Raw genomic sequence first — 22681 nt, 5'->3', positions numbered from 1 at the left:
CAGGCTGGTTCGACTGGGAGAACATTTGGGTTGTTTTTGAGAACCGTCCTAAACGAGCGGAAACAGTTATACAGGGGAAATTCACTGGTTGTAAACAGTGAAGGAAAAACTGACGTGACTAAAAGCAATTAAAATTATTTATATAACTGGAAAAACGGCCGGTTATCCTGCTGAGCTGAGATTCCGCTGTTTTACGCTTTGATTGAAGGACCAAACTCCAGTTAAAAAATGCCCGATTTACAAGAACGTGAACAGGAAAGAAAGAAGGGAAAGCAGGTCCTGGAGCAGCTGAGCCAGAAACACCGCACGTGCAGCAGAACGTCAATGAAGCCGACACGACAACGTGATCTGCTGCCTTTATTGAGGACATGAAGACGAGTCACACAATCTTCAACAAGCACATGAAGACCGACAGCGGCCGAGTCAACGTTTCTGCACTCGCTCCGTCCCTCCAGCGAGGAAGAGGAGGAGGAGAGTTCAGAGGATGAAGCTGGATTGAAAGTCTTACAGAAATAAAAACCAGAGGCCTCAGAGTGCCGTCAGTCCCTCGATAGCATGCACAAGGAATAATGTATGTAGAGGATGGCGTTTATCTCGTTACACGTTCTTTATGTCACGAACACCGGACTCTATTTTCACTCAGTCCCACAAAGCAACAAGCGTGGATTCATCCGCCGCTGAAAATAGACCCGAACAAAAGCTCCATTTCCTCCTGTTTGCTTTATAAAAACAGTGAATGAAACAATGTATCAGGTGTTTTAAAAATGAAACAATGTATCAGGTGTTTTAAAAATGAAACAATGTATCAGGTGTTTTTATTCTTCCGAGAGAACCAATGGGCTTGGAGCTGACAGGAAGTCAGAAAGTATGCACATCGTTGGTTCGGGTGTTTTTTTTGGGGGATTTATTGACAATAAGGAAACTGACGTGTAAATGCACTGGAAACTTTATTTCTTCATTTCCTGCCTCCACCCGCGGCTCAGCTGCCATTCCAGTCTTTATTGTGGTTGCAAGCCGTGGCGTTTGCCCATCCAGCCCACCGCCGCCGCCGCCGCCGCCAACACGCTGACACATTAAATATAGTCTTAAGTTTACTATTTATTGTTTATTTGTCTTATAAACAATCTTCATTATTTTAACATCATCTCCAGCAGCCCGTCGCCACGTCTGAGACACACGGAGGAACAGAAATAAAATAAAATAAAATACACATTCTGAAGGTGTGGTATGTTACAGAGCACTGCTGATGAGGTCAGATCCTGGGAGTGGCGGCGCCGACCTCGAGCGGTGATAGCAGATCTCAGGGCAGCCTCAACAGTTCAGCCTGACCTGGATCCTCCCTCGCTTTCTTATTTTCCCCCCCAATCGGCAGCTTGAGACGCATCAGGTGACACCAAGATGACTGAGGGAGGGGGCCGCCGATGCCCCGCCTCCAAAAAACAGGAAGTGCCTCTCTTATTGGTGCGGAGGCCGGCCAATGTTCCAGCACAGCAGACCCGCCCACTGAGATGTGATTGGTTGCTCGTGACCCTCAGCTACAGGACGCAGGTCTCCCGCCTCTGGCCCCTCCCCTCACCGCGGAAGTGTGAGAGGGGGGCGGGGCTCACTGCTGCTTGGAGCGCCAGAACCGTGAGGCGATGGAGCCGAGAGAGAGTCCCTGTTTCTTCTGCTGGGAGAGCTCGGCCAGTCGCTGCTCCTCCTCCTGACGGACAGACAGACAATCACATCAGACCAATCACATCACAGAACACCCAGACAGAACCGGGGTGCGCTCGATTTCTCCTCCCACCTGCGCCAGCTGAGCCTGTCTGCGTTTGAAGGCCTCGATGGGGTCGTCCTCCAGGGCGTAGTTCTCCAAGACCGAGCGAACGTCGTCCACTCCGCTCAGAGCGATGGCTGCCGGAGGACAGACAGCAGGACACGGGTCAAACGCTCCTTTGACTCGACAATCACAGAACAGCTAGAACTTTTGATGAAACTGATGAAACGTGTGCGGATCAGGTGACTTACTCTTCAGGAAGTTGGCGAGGTCGTAGAGCGTTCGGTCCTCTGAGTTTCCGTCCCACTTCTTCAGCGCCATGCCGTTAAAGGGCTGCAGGCTGAACGCCTCCCGCTTACAGTCCACCACGATCACCTTACTGGTGTCCCGGTTCAGACAGGACACGTCCTGCACAGACCGGAGACAAGAACGCACAGATTAAAGTGGGTGCACTGACAGATAAGTGTGACCCCCCCCCCCCCTAAAAAAACATAAGCTGTTGACCTTCTTAAAGCCTAATCAAATAAGCAACTTTATTATTGTCTTAATGAACCTTAATATTCAAATTAAAAGCCACAAAACACACACACACACACACACACACACACACACACACACACACACACACACACACACACACACACACACACACACACACACACACACACACACACACACACACACACACACACACACACACTTTCTCTGGTGGCTCCAGCTGGTGATTGTCAGTGTGTGTGTGAGACAGATGGAGAGGGACGCTGCTTGTTGTCTCTATCAACCCCCCCCAAACCCCAGCAGACACGTCCGTCCTCCTCACAGCCAATGAATAAAAAGCATCTGTCCTCCTTCAGAGTGTGCGTGTGTGTGTGTGTGTGTGTGTGTGTGTGTGTGTGTGTGTTGGGTAGAAGTGTCTGCACACACAGTACAATAATAATATTTAAATACGTTCACCCCCGTTTTCACTTCAAATGGTTTAGACCGGCGGGCTCATGAGATCAAACATTAACCGTTTATTTATCTTTAGTTATTCATTCAGACCTGTTGTTGCGGGTCCAGGTCTGGTCCAGGTCCTGGTTTATACATTAAATATGAACACTGACATTCACAAATGATAATTTGCAAAAATCATATTATTGGACGGAAGAAGCTCAAACAGTTTCCTCCTGTCATTCACCTTCTATCAGGCTCGGCCAATCAGCTCAAGCCTTCTGCATCAGGTGGTTTAACTACGTACGTGACGGCAGAGGACCAGCCTCTGGACTGGACTAGATGTATCTGAGCAGATCTTTCTGACCCTTCTGGTCATCATTATGGGACCAGTGAGGATCCTCTGAACTGTTTGACCTCCGACATGGAGTCAAACTGCCGTCTGGTCTTTACCTGCCGCTTTAAACTTTATTAAAACAACGGGGATCTGATCATGGCGCCTCCACGCCAGCCGGACCGAAGCGAAACACAGCAGCGTTCACGTGGACTGCAGGATCAGGTTCACGCAGGCTGAGGGGGGGGCGGCTTGTCACTGTCAGAACACCCAGAGTGAGTTCCATGAGTGACAACCGTCGCTTCTTCCAGACGAGCGTCAAACGCTGGTCAAAGCAGCGGTTTTATCACATGCACTGGCACATCCGGGCTGTGATGTCCGGCGTGCGCCGCCGCGCGTGTCACACGTTAGAATAACACGTCTGTTTGTGAAGCTCGTCATGTTGCATTTAAAGACTGTGGTTGATTCAAGTTTCATTTTTTTCCACAAAAAGCAGCGGTTCGTTGCAGGGTGGTGGTTAACTCTCCCACACACACAGTCACATCAATGAAAGGTCGCGCCCCGACAACTTCCGCAGCGCCACCGTGCTTTGTATGAATGCGCCACTCGTCAAATCCGCTCCGTTATGTTATTGGCGGGAGCCATCTGCGGCCGCCGGCTCGCTTTGGAGATCAAAAGCAGAAACGACATCGACTGCTGTGACGAGCAGACGCGGCGTCACGTGACGGCGTTTCACCGCAGCCCAAAGCACCGACAAATCGACAAAGAGGCGACACTTCAGTTCGAAATAACAGTCTCAAACGTGTGTGTGTGTGTTGCGTGGGTCGTGGTCGGGACGGCGGGGCGTCATTACGACATAAATAAATCTGGTTTAGATGAATAAACTGAGCAGACAGAGACAGAGACAGTGAAGCCTGCATGGACAGCAGGACAGAAAACAGACAACAAAGTTTGGAGGAGGGCAGTTAATCCAACTGATCCAACAAACAATAAGACGTCTGATCCATCTCAGGCCTGCAGCCCACGCTCGGATGCAGGCCAGCGAACAATAGCTGCGTGTCGGTCGGGTCGACACGACGGGGCGACGCCGGCCGACGAGGAATTAACGTGACTGTAGCTGTTTGAGGGTTTTACAGCGTGACATCACACTGCTGCGCCTCAGGAGTCACGTGACATTCGTCAAGTTCATTGTGTTTTTCACAGCAGAGGACGGGCGGCGCTGGATTATCCCACATGGGATGAAGAAGAAGCCTCACAGTTTGATTCAGAATCACTATGACATGACGTCACTATGCCATGACGTCACTATGCCATGACGTCACTATGCCATGACGTCACTATGACATGACGTCATTATGCCATGACGTCACTATGCCATGACATCACTATGCCAGGACGTCACTATGCCATGACATCATTATGACATGACATCATCATGACATGACATCATCATGACATGACGTCACTATGCCATGACGTCACTATGCCATGACGTCACTATGACATCACAGTTTAGATAACTGGTTTGGATGAAAACCATAAAACCGAGCGAGCTGGAGGAGGGATTCAAAGTAAAAACGTTCCACCAAAGTGACACAAGTGACGTAACACTTGCCGTCGGTGGGCAAGTTGCATTGTGGGTAATGTAGGTTTTGACACATGTGGCTCTGCTGCACCACGTCTGCTTGGTTACTTCTGCTGATTCGGTGCATCTGGAGCTTTACGAGCATCAGATGACGCCAGATTTACAGTTTCTCCTCCAGACTGGGATCAAACTGTCTGCCACCGTGACGCTTTAACTTAAAGCTTGTAGGTTTCTCTGTGCACTGAGGTGCATTTGACAGATGACAGATGGCAGAAAATGAACAATCCATGCACACATAAACAACAACATTTTTAATTTCATGGATATTTACTAACTTTCTCTTAACATATGCAGCTTTCATGACTCTCCCTGAGCATATGGAGCATTAATAACTCTCTCTCAGCATCTGTTGCGTTCAGGTCCGTCTTGGCGTTATGGAGATGAGATGATAAAAGTGTGTCTTCTTTCTGAGAAGTAGGTTAAACTGCTCCTTAAACCTCCAGACTGTTGGTCAGCAACACACAGAGATGACAGTTGGAGGGAGACAGAAGGAAGAGGAGGAGGGGGAGGAAGGAAGGGTGGGGGCGAAGAGGAGAAACACGAAGGAGGGAGCAGAAGAAATGGAGCAAAGGGAACGAGAAAGGAGAGAAGGAAAAGAAGGGAGGAAGGGGTAAAGGAGGGTGAACGGGAGGTGAGAGAAGAGGAAGAGGGGAGAGAGGGAAGGAGGCAGAAGGTTAATGAGGCCTGAGAGGGAGAGAGAGGGGAGGAGGGAGGTCTATTGTGAGGAGGAGGAGGAGGAGGAATCAATGGCAGCGGCAGAAGGCAGCTACAGAGAGCAGACACGCAGCGTTTTTATAACAGCGTTCAGGTGTTTCATCAAGAAAAGCTGAAGCAAAACGTCCGATTCTTCAGTCAGAAAACACGAACAGGAAGAAGAAACTGCTCAGAGTTCACTGACTGACGTCCAAAAGTTTCTCATCAGGCTTCAGTTAGTGAATGATCACTCACTCACTTCTCTCTAAAGCCACTCACCTGTTTCAAAGAGGTTAGACTGTGACTCACTGACCAGGCCACAGGTTTACTCTACCTGTTTCTAACAGGTTGGAGTGAGTGACAGACACGAGCAGAGCAGCAGCCGCAACAACAGACACTCTAAAACTAGACGGGATCGCCCTTTAAACACAGAAGATGAAGCAGAAAAAAGACGACGGTCTGTGAGCCATGAGTTAAAACACACACATACACACACGCACGCACGTACACACGCACGTACCTTAACATGATGCCCCTCCATGTAGTGAGTTGCATCTCTGAAGAGGCGATACATGACGAAACCCTGAGGATCGATGCTGTCAATCAGAGGATACGCAGTCTGGAGACACACACACACACACACACACACACACACACACACACACACACACACACACACACACACACACACACACACACGAGCAAAGAAGGACAAAGTCATCATCATCGCTGCAACAGAGTAAAATTTTATCAGTCGGATTAAACAAACTTTTCTAACAGTGGTTTCCTGCTGCTTCTCTGCTGCGACAATCTGTTTCTGTAAACTAAATATTTTTAGCTTTTGGACTTTTGCAGAGCTTCAGCTCTGGGAAACTGTGCTGGACATTTTCTGTTTTATTCCAGTATTTTCACACATTTTATAGACAACAGATGGAATGAGCTAGCAGACGGAATAATCTGTAAATGTCTTTATATTTAATAATTAGAATTAATGAGTAACTTAAAATAAGTAAGTCGAGGTTGGATCTGTGAGGAAGACTCCCAGTCTGTGTGTGTGTGTGTGTGTGTGTGTGTGTGTGTGTGTGTGACCGTAAACAAGTCGACACACTTCACACACAAACAGAGCAGAGAGCTGACTGACGACCCTGTTAGCATCTGAAAGGACAGAGCAGAACCAGGTCCAGGACTGAGCACGCGTAAACAGCAACAGCTAACTCCTGTTTATCACAAACAGGTCAAAAACCACATGTCGCTTTAATACGAACAAAACTAACCGGATTTCATGTGTTAATCATTTATTTTAATAATTAGTATTAATTAGTGGTGATTTTGTAACCTCTGAACAGTTTTAAGTCTTTGTGCTAAGCTAAGCTAACTGGCTGCAGCTTTGTACTGAATGAACAACCTCTCATAACATTACCTCATTAATGTTAAATATCATATTTTTTATTTTCCTCCCTGCTGTGAGACTGTAGTCCAGACCGGCAGCTGTACAAGCCCACTAACAGCTGCACTGAGGTCAGTTTTACCTTCAGAGACTCTGAACGTTTCTGAATGCAGCTGAAAAGCAGATGCGGTCTGGGCGGACCCGAGCGCTCGTCAAACTGTCGACGCGTTATTGAAATGATGTGAAACTGTGTGTTTCCTCGGGCGGCGCCTGCCCCGTCGGTAAACGACAGCGAGGCAACACAAAACAAGACACAATCAGTCAGCTCGCATCAGCACAACAGCCAAACCTCTGACGGCTTATTTAGAGGTAAACACGGCCGAGCCACCTACAGGCCTGTGTGTGTGCGTGTGTGTGTGTGTGTGTGTGTGTGTCTCACCATGCCAGTCTCTGCAGTGAAGATGACGATCTCGTAGAGCGGAGTGAGCTGCTGGAACAGGTAGTCGATGCCCGGACGCTTCTTAAACCTCCAACCCGTCGACAACTGAGAACACAGGCGGGAAACGAGTGAGAGGAGCGACAGAGCGAACGAAAAGAAGCTTTTCATTTCCTGACCTGACACTGAAACCTCACGCATTAAAAGATTATTATTAGATAATGGGAGCTCTGCATGGAGAATCTCACTAATGATGAATGATGTGACACCACAGGGCTTCCAGCTAATTACAGTAAGGCACAGAGAGCTCTCTGATTGGCCGGTGCAGTTCCTCCTTGTTGTCGGAGGCATGCTGCTAAAGGTCCGGTACCTGGGCTACTCAAACTGGACTGCACACAGGTTTATCATACGAGAGACAGAGTTCACAGTTCTGGAAAGTTTTTATCGGAAGAGCAGAAACACGGCGCTCACACACTGTTGCCGGTGTGTGATTGGCCGACGCAGCAGAGTGTTCTCAGCTGAGTCTTTGGTCGTCTTTCTGTTTGTTTGACCTCGTGTTTTCCCGTCTTTCGTGGCTTCGTCTCCTCCAGGTCCTCCATTAAATCCTATAGAGTTGATTTTAACTGCAGCTTTGTGTGAAGCACTTTGTGACCTGAGAGCTTGATTAATGTTTTGTTTGGTGTGTGTGTGTGCGCGTGCGTGCTGTTGGTGACCAGACTGATGTTTTAACACAGTGAAGCATTTTTTATGATTATTTCTGCTCAAACTCTTGCTGATCATCTGCAGCTTTAAAATGTTGGTGACAGTTGAAGCAGTTACGGTTTGATTGTGTGTGTGTGTGTGTGTGTTTCCGGGACAGGAAGTGAGATTTGAGTGGTGGGGCAGGTGCAGGTACTTCAACTACGTTTGCCAGTTTAAACAGGCGGCAGGTGTCGAGTTACAGCTGCTGCACACCTGTCAGGTAGGTGGATGGAGAGAGAGATAGAGTGTGTGTGTGTGTGTGTGTGTGCGTGTCTAAAAGGGGGGAGTGTCTCAGCAGACAAGACAAGTCGACAGGTGGTGGGACACGCCTCCATGTCCTCCACCTGTCCCATAAAACCATTCACCTCCACTCCTTCCTTCTTTACCTGCTCTCTCCTCCTCCTGCTTGTTCTGCGTTGTGTTAATGAAACATGTTACACATAAAGTTTAACTCATCTGTTTGTGTTGATATCGATCACGCAGAACTTCTCTCTGTTGATGCTGAAACATTCATCAGGACAGTCTCAAAGAGTTTTTCGACTTGATGCTTGAGATTCAGCGTGCAGAGTCTGCAACCTTTTTTATTGACTTTTTGATCTCTCTCTGTCTCTCTTGATAAAGTTTTATCTTATCTTATTCAGACATTCTGGACTTTGCTTGGAGAGCAACGAGGAAACCTAACATCGGATCATGCTGTAAAGGCATCGTGAGAACTCCTGGATCAGAGGAGTGTTGAGGACACGTACCGACCACTCCGGGTGCAGCAGGACGTCAGTGAGCTCCAGCACCAGAGTGTAGGGCGGCTGGTAGTACGGCTCCTTCAGAGGGTCGGGCAGCAGCTTCGGGCTCGTCGGCTCGATGATCATCTGATGATCACCACAAACACACACACACACGCACACTAACTATTAACATATTTCACAATACATTCCAGAATCAGACAAGGAAGTTGGAGAAAATTCAGGAAGTTCTGGCAATCACCGCTTTGAAAAACCCCAACAGGAAGGCGGGATAGGCCCACATTGAGATATGCCAACAGAATATACATCTGTGAAAGTATTACAGCACTGAGGAAAACCCCAAAGCAGAAATCACACATCAAACGGGGACGAGCGAGCCTGGTGAGCGCTTCACAGAAGCTTCAGCACATTTTCTCATCTATCGCCTGATAGAGCAGACCTGTGGTTTCCATAGCAACAACTTATTCATAGCATCAATATTTATTTTGGCAACCCAAGGCAAAGAAGACAAAATGTTCCTGATCAGTAGTTTGTGAATCAGCTTTTGTTTTCGCGTCAGAGACGAGTGAAAGATTTAGACAGCAAACCACCGTGTACGTGTTTTTAGATTTCTAGAATGAAATGTGATTTCATTCAATTTTATTTTTCTAAAACAGTTTCATTTAAAAGCGCTGATTCTAAACAACAGGCCTGATACCTCACTGCACGTTTACGTGACGTTTTTCATCCTCCTGCTTTGATCTGATGACAGAAAAGTGCATGAGTGCACGAGGAGGTCTGATTCCACTCACCTGTCTGTAGTCCTTGAAGTATTTGTAGGTTCTTTTCAACTGTTGGACGACTGGAGGATCTGAAGAGCGGAAACGAGACAGAGACAGAGCAGTTCAACAGGCGTTCAGGACGTCTTTCACATTTTCACGTGTTCAGCGTGCTCTTCTGGTCTAACATTAAACTGAAGCTGAAGACTGAAGCTGCACTCACAAACTGCATCAGCCGCACACAGTGTGCTAACTGACATGAACTGTATTCATATGAAGCTTTGTGTTTGCATATATCTAAATGTCTTTGACTGTAGAAGATGAAAGGTCAAAAACGATGCGATTATCCAGCAAACCACAAATAAAGCAAAGCAGGATGAGCTCTGATTGGTCAGGATGACGCCATGAGGCTGAAAAGTTATCAGTGTGGTGATCAGAGGAGTCACCCGCTTTGACCTGCAGCCTCCAGACTGACCGACGAGGCAGAGATACGACCTGCTGATGACGCCACTGATAAGAGAGCTAACTGCGTCCTGCTAATAACACCTCCAGCTGTCAACATGCTAATGACTAATAATAATAAAGACTCTGCTTCCCATGGGGCCGCAGGCTCATTACTGCAAATAGAAGCACAATAACAAGACACACACACACATGCACGTGCCCCTCTCTAGCATCCACCCCGCTCACTAAACACACACGCCGAAGCTAGCATGCTCTGGTCCCAGGGGACTCAATACCCCAGAGTTCATAGCAGCGTGCTGAAGCAGGAAGCAGAAGCCATCTGCCACAATCCTGCTGTGATGACGCGCTGACGCTTTCACACGTGTGGGTGTGTGTACGTATGTGTGTGTGTGTTAGCAGATGGAGGAGGGAAATAAATACAGGTCAAAGCTGCGAGCGAGCAGCATGAACAGGTTCCATTCATTTTTACAGCTGTTTGAAAGCTTAAAGGGAAGATACTGAGGACTCTGAAGTCTAAATGTGGACTCACGTGGAGCACAAAGTGGATTTCAGAGACCTTCCAACTGATGTAAAAATGCTCTGAGGCGAAAACAGACCCGCGCAAGTGAAGACTCACGTGTGAGTTCAGAACAGAAACAGCTTCCGGCGACGCACAGTTAGCGAGTAAACACGCAGACCCGTCACATCTGTGAGAGTCAAGTGAGGCGAGAATATGCCCAAACTGGCGAGGCCGCACTACCAGCGAGGCAACTGCCCCCGACGCCCCCTACAGGTCAATGTGTTCAATGTCACAAATATCAGCACCCACAGGAAACACAGAGGGTCAAAACAGTGTGTTCGCCTTTTGGTTTGAGGAATCTAAACATTTAAACATTTTATTTATTTTATAAAAATGTGCCAAACTGCTCAAGAGCTTTAAACAGGTCAGTTTAACACACACGTGGACTGAAACATCTTCTCAATATGACAGTGACAAACTTTAATATACTGTTATATACCGTATTTTCCGCACTATAAAGGCGCACTGGATTATAAGGCGCACCTTCAATGAATGGCCTATTTTAAAACGTTTTTCATATATAAGGCGCACCGCATTATGAGGCGCATAGACAGAAACTACCGTCCTGTGGTGTCTGGGTTGTGTTATGCATCCACTAGATCAGGGGTCGGCAACCCGCGGCGCTTTCATCCCTCTGATGCGGCTCCTGAAAATAATTAATGAGTATTTATTTAAAATGTTTAAAATGAATTTTAGTTTGTTCGTTTGAAACAAACACCGCGCGCTCACAGATGACAGCTGATCCTGCGTAAAGATGCAGGTGACGGCGCACAGCGCTGATGTGCAGACGCTGTGCGCTGAGGTTCAGGAGCAGAAATCACATTAACCACGTTTGATAAATATTTTAATTGCCTATTATTTAGCATATATCCATATTTTTTCATTGTTCAGTGAAACAGTCATTTTATTATTCAGGTTGACAGCTGACTGCACGCTCCAGTAAAAGACTGACGGCACGCAGAGAGTGGAATACAGCTGTTACTTCGGCCACGCCCCCTGACGACGATAGTTAACCAATATTGATCCATATACAGGCATGTGAAAAAATTAGGACACCTCATGAAATCCTGTGTGTTTTAAAATATATTTGGACATATGGGTATTTAATGTCAATTTTAATTAAACTGAGGGATCCAAGTAATATAACTAAACAATAAAAAAATAAGAAAAGCCTGTTTAAAACTTTCTGTAAAATTTAATTAAAAAATAATGCAATTTCTGGTGAGGAATAAATTAGGACACCCCCCTATATTATCCCTCTTAAAATGTTGCAAATCCCAAACAGGTGCATCACGTCAGGTGCACATGATTAGTACATCGTTACCCAGCATTTGAATGGAGCCTTGCCCTATTTAAACCTCAAATTTAGTCTGGTGTGGCCCTGACAGTTGGTATGTTGAGGTGAGCGCCATGGTGAGGTCTAAAGAGCTTCCTGATGCCCTCAGAAAGAAGATTGTGGCCGCTTACGAGTCTGGTAAAGGATTTAAAAAGATTTCAAAAGAATTTAACATCAGCCATTCCACCATTCGCAAAATTATTTACAAGTGGAGGACATTTAAAACAACTGCCACCATGCCAAGATCTGGCCGTCCGAGCAAGTTTACCCCCAGAGCAGAACGCAAGATGCTCAAAGATGTCCTGAAAAATCCTAAAGTGTCATCAAGGGAATTACAGCAGGTTCTGGCAACTGTCGATGTGAAAGTGCACGACTCTACCATCAGAAAGAGACTGCACAAGTGTGACTTGCATGGGAGGTGTGCAAGGAAGAAACCTTTGCTCTCTAAAAAAAACATCAAGGCCAGACTGAAGTTTGCCAGAGAGAACATAGACAAAGACCACGACTTCTGGAATAAGGTTCTTTGGACAGATGAGTCTAAAATTGAATTATTTGGACACCAGAACAGAAGACATGTTTGGCGTAAACCAAATACAGCCTTCCAAGAAAATAACCTCATACTAACTGTAAAGCATGGAGGGGGCAGTGTCATGGTTTGGGGATGCTTTGCTGCAGCAGGACCTGGCCAACTCACCATCATAGAATCCACCATGAATTCTACTGTGTATCAGAGGGTGCTTGAAGAAAATGTGAAACCATCTGTCAAAAAATTAAAGCTGAAGCGTAACTGGATACTGCAACAAGACAATGACCCAAAGCATACCAGCAAATCCACCAAGGACTGGCTAAAAAGGAAGAAGTGGAGAGTCCTGGAATGGCCAAGTCAAAGCCCTGATCTTAATCCCATCGAAATGCTGTGGGGTGACTTGAAACGGGCTGTACATGCAAGACACCCCTCAAACATCTCACAGCTGAAAGAATTCTGCATTGAGGAGTGGGCCAAACTTTCTCCTGATCGATGTCAGAGACTGGTAAAAGGCTACAAAAAGCGTCTCGTTGAAGTCATATCAGCCAAAGGGGGCAACACTAGCTACTAGGGGGTAGGGTGTCCTAACTTTTTCCTCCATTGAAATACATACTTTATTTTTTTTCTTTTTTTGGATTTGTCAAACAATGTTCATTTTTGTTGTTAAATTGCAATCAAATCACTTTCTTTTTGAAAAATACATAAAAACATGACTGGATATTGGTATGTGTACCATTTCTAAATAAAGAGCTGATTATTTAATGGGGTGTCCTAATTTTCTCACATGCCTGTAAAAGGCGCATCGGATTATAAGGCGCACTGTCGGTTTTTGAGAAAATTAAAGGCTTTTAGGAGCACCTTATAGTGCGGAAAATACGGTATATATATGTGGGGTTTGGTTTACAGTTAGGTATAATTATAATCAGTTATTCTGTGTTTTGAATGATTTAATTTAATAACTCGTGCAAATGGAAACGTCCATTCTGAGCAGGCGTCATCCAGCAGGCCACGAAAACGCAGCTGAGCTAAATCACAAATAAATAATAAAACTTTTAGAAGTGTGAACGACGAAGAGAAGGATGCTTTCCTGCCATCTTTACTGGTTAACGTTAGCTTTGCTACAGACTGGAGACCAAATCATCTCATTCACTGTGCTGCTCAAAGGCTGACAGCAGCTACCGGCACATTTTAAGGTGGAATGTTTTCCTGTTACTCGTTTGTGTATCTGTGCGTATCTGAGGAGGTGTGTGTGTGCATGTGAGGAATGAAATGAAGGTGAGTGATGAAAAACACACACGCAGGGGTGTGGGAGTGTATGCATGGCTGTTGGGTAACCTCTCCCCTGAGAACTAACCAAACACACCCTTTAGTAGGAAAGATGAGTGTGTGTGTGTGTGTGTGTGTGTGTGTGTGTGTGTGTGTGTGTGTGTGTGTGTGTTATGCAGTACATTGCAGTATAGGCCTGACGTATGTGTTGATGCGTTCTGTGATGTGTGTGTGTGGTGTGGGGGTGGGGGCAGATAAAGGCAGGCTTTTTTCATGCTAATTGTTGGGGAATGGGGTTGGAGGAGAGGTGGTGGTGGTGGTGATGGGGGAGGACAGAGGGGTGGAAGTGATGTCTCAGGGTGGCTGATGGGTGGATGAACGGAGGATGGCTGGAAAAGGGTGGAGTATCTGCCACCCCGTCAGCTTCCAGTCGGCCATGATTAAAGCTGTCGGTGTATCGGGGGCTTTGATTGGTTGTTATGGCCTGACTGGGATCTACAGTGATCTGTGCTGACTTTACACTGTTAGAAACATCTCCAGGAACAGGAAAGGACGTGAATCACTGCATGTAGAGCTGACACTTTGAGCTGAGTGACTGATTACTCCATCAGCAGAATTAATCATGACTGATACAGTTCCAGCTTCTTAAATATGAGCAGTTTGTGTCTTTCTCAGTCTTCAGGTTTTGGACCTTTGTCTGAACAAAACAAACATGATGAAAACGTCCCTTTGGACATCAGACGATGTGCTTTTTGTCTTGATGTCTTTAGGCCTGAATATTTCATTAAAATGATGAAACAAATCTTATGCTTTGGTGATCTGACTACAACGCTGAGGTCCGAGTGTGGGCAGGAGCTCGGGAGCTTGATCAAACTGGACCCACGACCGTCTGAGAACGACCTCGTCCACACGCAGACTGTGAGGACAGGGACGGCTGCTTTGACTGTCCTGTGGTCTAGCAGGTGTTTGACTCTACCTGTGCACGGCTGCTCGCAGCACTCAGAGTCTCTTCTAGCTGTGAACGGCTGGCGGTCTCTGCGCAGCAGTGACCTGTCCAGGTGTACCCCACCTATCGCCAGTGTCAGCTGGGACAGGCTCCAGCTCGATGCCACCTTTCAAAGGACAAGCGGGTGCAGACAACAGGACGGACAAAGCCTCACAGCCTTACTGATGGAAACAAACCGAACCTGGATGAGACCAAAACAAGGCTGTTTTTCTGACTATATGTTTTACAAAGTCGGAATTTAGGAGACTAGTTTGAAGACCTTTCCTTAAATTAGCCCCCGTTAGGGCCTTGAAAGGTCTTGTCCAAAGTGAAGTCCAGCCTGTGCGTTTCACGCTGATGATATGCCGGGAGTGAAGGACGAGAGGCCACCTTCTCCTCTTTCTCCTCCTCTCTTGTTCCTCTCCTTTCATCGTCTCTCCCTCTCTAACGGTCTTCCTTTCATAGTCAATGTCAGCTCTTTGTGCGAGAGGCCTCGCTCGGTCGAGCTGTCGGATCAGGGCCTGTTTGTGTTTTCCTCGAAACCAGCCTGGGTGGGCCGACGTGGGCCAAACAACTCTCCTCGTGCCCTGAAACTGATCTGCCAGGTCGCTGCTGAGGACAGTCAGGCTGCAGGCATCACGGCCGAGGCTATCATACTGCGAGTGTACAGATTTGGTTGCTAGATGTTCCCCTTCCTGCGGCTGCAGGGCTCTGACTGCAGGTTCGTTCCCATCCACCTGTTTTTATGCACATTTCCAATTTGTGCAACACAGACGGCGAAAATCTGTGCGACGGAGTGAAATGGAAACAGACGTGAAGCAACTGACTTTAACGTCCCGAAGAGAAGAAGAATGAAAATGAAAAAAACATGAGAACTGTGGAGCGATGAGGATGAGGAGCCTGTCATCTTCCTCGCATTAATTAACTAAGTCACAGAAAAGTCTGATTTCCATTATGTTTCCCACCATTTGAGCTCTGGCTGGCGCTGATTTAATGACATCATTTTGTGATGTCCTCTTCTTTTACGATGGTTTAAAGACTGGAAACCAACTCTGAACATTCACGTGACGGTCGTGGAGGGAAACAAGCACAAATTCACAGTCTTCTGCCAGTCTTCTTCTGCTCTGGATGGAAGGATTGCTTCTGTCTGTCTGCTGTTTGGTGCTTAGTGGAGGTTTGAGAGGAAGGAGGAGCGAACGCTGAGCCGCGAGTCCAGAGGGGATCATTTAACTTGCTGCAAAGTGACACACTTTCCTCTGAATATGAGTCAGCCTGATAATGATCAGATCAACAGCTGGCTTTACCCCCCAGTCCTGATCAACTCTAGAACTAAAGAGCGGCAGAAGTTTCTCGCCTCCTCTCAGTTTGATCGTTTCTACGACGTGCCTGATGATGCCGATCTAAATATTCCTCACAGCTCCGACAGAGTTTCTGCGTTTCTATGATCTAAAGCCGGTGAGCGAAGTAGAAGCAGATGATGAAGGTCGCAGGGAAGTGGCATCACAACCCGAGACGGAAAAGAACAAATTCCACTTCATCTAGAAATAAAACAGCAGGAAGGAGCGCCACATATTTTGAAAGTGAAGAAATATTCTAAGTTGTACTTTCTGCCACATGTGTCGTGGTGTGGGAAAATATTTCTTTTTAAAGCTTTAAAAAGCTGTAAAGGATGGATGAAAAAAGAAAAGAGCAGATCGAAACAGAGCAGGAGGAGGAGGAGGAGGAGGGGGAGAAGAAAACAAGTTGACATAAGCCAGTTAAGGAGGGAGAGAGAAAGAATGAAGGAGGGAGGGGTCAACCAAAATAATGAGAGAAAAGATGAAAGGAGAAGAAAGAGGACGAAGGATAAACAGAAAGAGACGGTTAGGAACGCAGTGTGGGGGGAGGAGGGGAATGGAGAGGGAGGAAAGAGGGGAGGAAATAAGGAGAGAGAGAGAGAGGGGATGGGAGTAAGTAAGAAAAAGGTGGATAAAGAGGAAAGGGAGGAAGGAAAGGATGGACAGGAGGGAGAAATGGACAGATGAAAGGGGAGGAGAGAAGGATGGAGAAAAGCAGATGAGGGAGTAAAGGAAGGAGAGAAGACTGAGAGGAGAGAATAACTGGTGATGAGGAACGATAATAGGAAAGAAGAAGGTATACATAAAAGAGAAAGACGAGTACAGGAAAGAAGAAAGGATGGAAGCAGTGAAGAAGAAAAAGAGGGAAAACGAAGGAAACAGCCGGAAAGGAAGGAAGTGAGGGATGAAAAAAAGGGACGCAGGAGAAAAGGGAGGATGGAGGTGGAGAGATGGATGGAGGGGCCTCAGTCCCAAACAAAAGCTGTGGTCAGGCTCCGCATCTGCTTCACAACAACACCCTCCTCCTCCTCCTCCTCCTCCGTCAATCATTTGTTTTCTCTCTGGGAGACAAACGACAGGGCGGCCTCTGTAATGTTTGGATCTGCATGTGTGTGTGTTCATGTGAGTATATATAGAATATACACACACACGTATCTATGTGTGTATATACACACGTATATATAGACACGTGTGTGTGTTTCTGTGCTGAGCTTCAGTGACTGCTGTGAGCCTTCGTCTACTGAAGCTTCATATTAGCTCGAGACAAACGTGTGAATAGAGTTCTGCACAGGATGAGGACTGTGGACTTGGTGTCCCATCACTGGACGGGATCTCTCAGGCGTTTAACAGGAGGCGTAGTTCTACGTTCATAGAGGCGCTCGGGCCGTCAATGACTATTCTGCATTCAAATATACAATCAGATTGTCTGTTAAATTAAGACATATTCAATCCCTGCAGACAGAACGTCCGGTGAAAATAATTCCAGAGCTAGATGTGGAAACACTCCGGCGCTGCACGCTGTTTTCCCCGCTGCTTCTGAATTAAGCGTTTATTTCTACCCAACCAGAGCCGTGATGACTGCTGGAACAGTGAACGACGAACCAAGAAGGCTTCGGTCAGTTTTATTGTTTCTGTCGAGTTAGAATGAAGCGTGTTTCACGATGCTAAAATGACTGTTTCTGTGAATGGAGTCTGGTGGCTTTGGCAAAGTAAATATAACAGCTGTTTCTGCTTAAACAAAACAGATCTCACCCTTAAACAATAAGGTCTCTCTCTGTCGGGATCCTTTCCTTTATGTTGCCAGATGCAATTAACAATCTGAGCTACAGCGCTCTCGCTCAACACTGGACCAATTACAAAAATTATTGTCGCCATTAGTCAGTTTGGACACAAAAACATGGAAAATAGGTGCCAAAGACAAGCTTATATTTAAATAAGTTAAGCAGGGTTTGCCTTCTCATGGAGACAATGTGCAAAAATAGATATTGGAATGGTTTGAAAACATGTGTTTTTCTGTTATTTTTGGCCAATTTTTAACAACAGACACCTGTTTTGAGACAAACTTGCATACTGGAACCCCCTAACTTCCACACAACTGCATACTCTGGTCTATTTAACATTATTAACAAAGCAGCATGTTTTACTTCAGAGGAAATCCACAGAGATGAAAGCCCAGTAATGAGCACACTTTGGGTCAAGATAGTTTTGCAACACATGTTTTTGTGTTAACTGTTCGAAAATGAATAGAAAATGCCAGAAAACACATGGTGCTGGTCTATTTGCAACGTGTTTATATGTGTGTCTATATATCATTGAGTCAGACGCCATCGCAGGGAACACACACAGAGAAGAGGCTAGATAATGGTTAGCTTGTGAGGATCGAGGGTCACTGTGTGTGTGTGTGTGTGTGTGTGTGTGTGTGTGTGTGTGTGGAGGAGGTGTCACGTTTCCTGGTTGCTATGGTATCCGATGCCCCTCTGCATCACGCACACGAATGCCGCCACTTGGCACGCAAACAGAGTCTGCAGCCAAACACGCCCCATAAGACCCATCCATCCATCCATCCATCCATCCATCCATCCCACTGCTCACCGTCTGCTGCTCCCAGAGGAGGAGGAGGAGGAGGAGGAGGAAAGCAGGGGATGGCAGAGGTGGAGGATGGGCTGGAAGATAGAACAGTGGAGAACGAGGACAAAAGAGGAGGAACACGGTATGAAGGAGAGGAGAGTTGAAGAAGAAGAGCGGTTGTAACGAAACAGGTAATGATGGCGAAGTTGGAGAGAACAGAGGGTTGGAGGAAGAGGAGGACATGGTGAGGGAGATGAAGAGGCAGAGATTATCCGTATTTGCTCCCTGAGGGATCATGAACTTTTACCCTGGTCCCTAAGCTCATCAGGGAATATTTGGCCCTGGTCCCGGAGGTCCCTAACAGGTCCCTGAGGTCCCTGAGGTCATGATTGGCCCTCATTACTCTGGAGAGGGCTGATGGGAAATGTGCAGAGTGGCGTTTAGATCTGGGTCAGCGGCGACGGTCCTTTAACACCTTTCAGTGAAATCAGTATGTGATGTTGTAATAATCATATGGTAATGATCATGTGACCACTGCTTCCAATAAGCTCAGTTGAATCTAGATGAAAGGATAACATTGCGGGTTCAAATCCAGGACATCACATCTCTGTCCTCTCCGCCCGTCTCCATGACGACTGCCTAACGACAAAAAGTCCCAAACGTACTGACTGATTTACACACAAATGCAGCCGTTTGTGTACCCTAACCCTAACCCCGCATTCGGCGCTCAGGAGAGTATTTGTGGCAGCAGGGCGGTGAATGTGAGGGCCGAAAGAAAAGTGTGGGGGGTCGTTTAATTGTGGCGTCTTGAAGCAATTAAGAGCGAAGGTTCCTTATGACATCTGCAGTTTAAATCTGCCGTGGGCAGGAGGTTTCTGAGGCTACTCAGCCATCCAGCAAGCAGGTCTAACAGAGAATACAGGTGCCTTAAAGCATCCATACTGTGTGTGTGTGTGTGTGTGTGTGTGTGTGTGTGTGAGAGACAGCTGTGAGTTTTACATCACGTCGATCTGCTGCGACAGAACTCTCCTGCTAAACGAATTCTGATCGCCTGCTGATTCCAATAATCCCTTCGTCAATACGTCAGCATCCCGGAGGCCCCGTCCTGCCTGCATCCACATCCCTCCTTCTGTTCACGAATCAATCCATCCATCCTTCTGTCCGATGCTTCGACACATCCATCCATCCATCCACCCATTCTCTCCTGACTCCTGTCATCTTTCCCCCAGTTTTAGTTTAGCCTGCGTCTAAAAGCATCAGTGTCGGTGAAAACCAACAAGCCGCCGGCTGTAAACAACACATTAGTTTTATGAGGTGTGGACCTCAGGGAGCCAGAAACCAGGTCAGAGATGGAGACAGATGGACAGACAAATAGTGACAGACAGGAAGATGAAAAGACAGCGAGATAGAGGAGAGACAGTCATAAAGTTACAGACACAGAGGGAGGGATGAAGAGATGGAGTTTTGCAGACAGATGAGGACAGAGTGGACCTCGGGGAGTGTTTTGCGATGGAGGGATGGATTCAGGAGGAGGGATGTGTGCAGGCAGGACACACACACTGGACCTCTGGGAGGAGGAGTTATTGATGGAGTGATTATCAGCAGCAGCAGGTGATCAGAACTCGTTTAGAGGGCGAGTCAAATCAGCAGATCAATCGCTTTAGTTAGCCGTGGTCAGCGGCAGCATCTGGACTTTAATCCTGAATCTGTATAGATGTTGGAGCTCATCACTCATCAGTGGTGTCTGTCCATTAAAAGTATTGTCACGTCTGTGTTTCTCTGGACATTTGAGTCAAACTTCAGCCACAGAGCGGCAGGTTCACACAGGTGTGATTAAGAATGCAGCAAGGAGGTTTGGATTATGTGATGGTTTGGAGAAAACATCAAGATTTTGTGAAAGCTTTTATTTTGAAAGTATCCAATTATTATTATTATTAGTACCAGTGATATTATATGAACATTTTGTTGTCCAATAGTCACTTTCAGTTTGATGAAGTCAGTTTCATCTCATCTAGTTTTTTTGGAAACGGATGATTTTCTGTTTTCCACGACATTTTTGGCAGTTTTGTTGTTTTCTGGGACTTTTCCAGGACTGTCCAAAAGTGTCCGAGTGCTTTTCAGTGAAATGAAGTGACCTCTGACCTCCGTCCTGTTGGCTTGAAGCTCGGTCTGCTGCTGAGTCCCTGTCTCTGGATAAATAACCAGAGTGTAAATGCATGTGTGTGTGTTTAGTGTTTTTGGGCAGTCAGACAGGCAATTTGGGGGGGGGTGAATGATGGGACGGGGGCATATGGAGGGTTGGTAGCAGTTGGCAGTGCCACAGAGACTCTGTGGACAGATCCATCATTCAAACAAACACCGACATCAACACACGCGTCGCTGCCAGGGTGTCAATAAAAACACAAATGTTCAGTAGATGATGGAGGAGGACTCATCTGGACCGAGGCAGGGCGCGCACACACACACACACACACACACACACACACACACACACACACACACACACACACACACACACACACACACACCAGTGTGTCTGCACTCACCTCTGTCGAACTTGTCTGGGATCTGTCGGGGAGGGAGAAAGGTGAGAAAAGGTGTTAATATCAAACACAACAGCTGGATGGAATTCAACCACATCACTCCATCAATCAATCATCAGCGGCGTTGATTGTGTTGACATCAATCAGTGTGCGTGACGTGACGACTCGGGGTTTATGTTGGCGACGGCAACAAAGAAATCACTTTACGACCGACAGGATAGAAACCAATGAGAGGCAGGAGGGCAGCCCTGTGTTAGACTGCCAACTTCTGTACTACAAAGCACATCAGAAAAGTAATAAAAATAATAGTAAGATTAAGGGATAATGGAAATTATTAGTTGCAGCCCTAATAATAATAACACTATTTAATACGAAAATAAAAAATGTTTGAACAAAAAACAGATTAAGACCAAAAAGGAGATCCAAGGGAAAGGGAGGGAAGAGAAGAAATGGAGAAAGAAGAACAAGAGGAAGGGAAAAGAAGAAGGAGACATAGAATGAGAAGGACTGGGAGAATGAGGAAGAGCCATTGAAGGAAGAGGAGAAGGAAAGTATAAAGGAGGAAGAAAAGGAAAAGAGGAAGCAGGAGGAGAGGAAGAAAGAGGAAGGAGGAGATGGAGAGGGAGAAGGAGAAACATGGATGGAGAAGATGATGCAGGAAGGGGAGAAGAAGAGGAGGAGGAGAGGGGGCACTGCAGGGTTGGTCAGCACTCTGGAGCAGAGCTCACAGCTCGGGTGTAGGGCTCCACCTGGTGGCCACGAAGCAGACGTGCAGCCGTATTCACCAAAGATTCACTGATTCAATGTAATGACAATTCATTAGTTTTACGACACATTAGGCAACTGGGAGTGTGATTAGTCAGGATGGTTGAAAACACCAGTGTGGGTGTTAATTTTGAACTAATTAAGAGGGTACAATGAAAAATGCTCATTCTCTCAGTTTCTATAGTCTACATTTCTGTGGTCTCATCATGACCCAAACACAACGAGGACATCATGGCTAATGGGGAAATATGTTTTTAAACTGACACACATTAAAACACGTAGCACTTTTGTAATTGGTCACATTACAGTTCTATCAGAAATTGAGAGGAGAGGAGAGGGGAGACTAAAAATGGCAACAGCACTATCAGTACTCTCCTGCTGTTTGAGGGAAGTCTGTACACACAGTTTGGCAGGAATCAAAATTGGAAGCAGGTTCCTGAGGTCGAACTGAAGGCAAAGTCCTTGAAAAAGCTTCTAGAAAGGCTAAATCAGCCCAACGGACCACCGGGTGTAAACACATTTGACTCTCGGCTGAGACTTTTGACGTTACCTACACTTTCCAACGAGCTCAAACAGATGACGCTGTATGAGACCTGACAGGGCGGTGAAAATGAGCCATTAGAAGGGAAGCAGATGCTAACAAATGGGGGTGAATTGATGTCAGGGGCTGGAGTTCAGCTGCTGCCGGGTGTCTCGTGAGGGCCGGTGTGGACGGAGGTGTGAAACAGGCCGTTAAAGCTCATCGACACCTTGATACGACTGCAGAGCGGCACCCCGGGGGAGCGGGAGGGGAACGGGTTCCCACACACCACACCCAGCGTGACAAACAACGGAAACACTAAACTATCACAGAGTGAACACAGGCCATTCTGCCATATCTGATTTACTGCGAGACGCTAAGTCGCTGG

At 46.6% G+C, this 22681-nt stretch overlaps 1 protein-coding gene across 1 annotated transcript in view; it reads right to left on the bottom strand.

The window, feature by feature from the left end:
• Positions 1-344: 344 nt before the first annotated feature.
• Positions 345-22681, bottom strand: part of timm50 (translocase of inner mitochondrial membrane 50 homolog (S. cerevisiae)) — a 31480-nt gene continuing 9143 nt past the window's right edge. The window contains exons 4-11 of the mRNA XM_041940664.1: positions 21012-21033; positions 9457-9515; positions 8672-8791; positions 7188-7292; positions 5882-5980; positions 2011-2167; positions 1790-1896; positions 345-1702 (exon numbers count right to left, since the gene is read on the bottom strand). Of these exons, the coding sequence (XP_041796598.1) occupies positions 1604-1702; positions 1790-1896; positions 2011-2167; positions 5882-5980; positions 7188-7292; positions 8672-8791; positions 9457-9515; positions 21012-21033 (768 nt within the window). The 3' untranslated portion in view covers positions 345-1603. The remainder of the gene's footprint in view (positions 1703-1789; positions 1897-2010; positions 2168-5881; positions 5981-7187; positions 7293-8671; positions 8792-9456; positions 9516-21011; positions 21034-22681) is intronic.

This window comes from Chelmon rostratus, chromosome 7, assembly GCF_017976325.1.
Source record: "Chelmon rostratus isolate fCheRos1 chromosome 7, fCheRos1.pri, whole genome shotgun sequence".
NCBI classification, from domain to species: Eukaryota; Metazoa; Chordata; class Actinopteri; order Chaetodontiformes; family Chaetodontidae; genus Chelmon; species Chelmon rostratus.
This window is presented reverse-complemented; position numbering and strand designations above follow the sequence as displayed.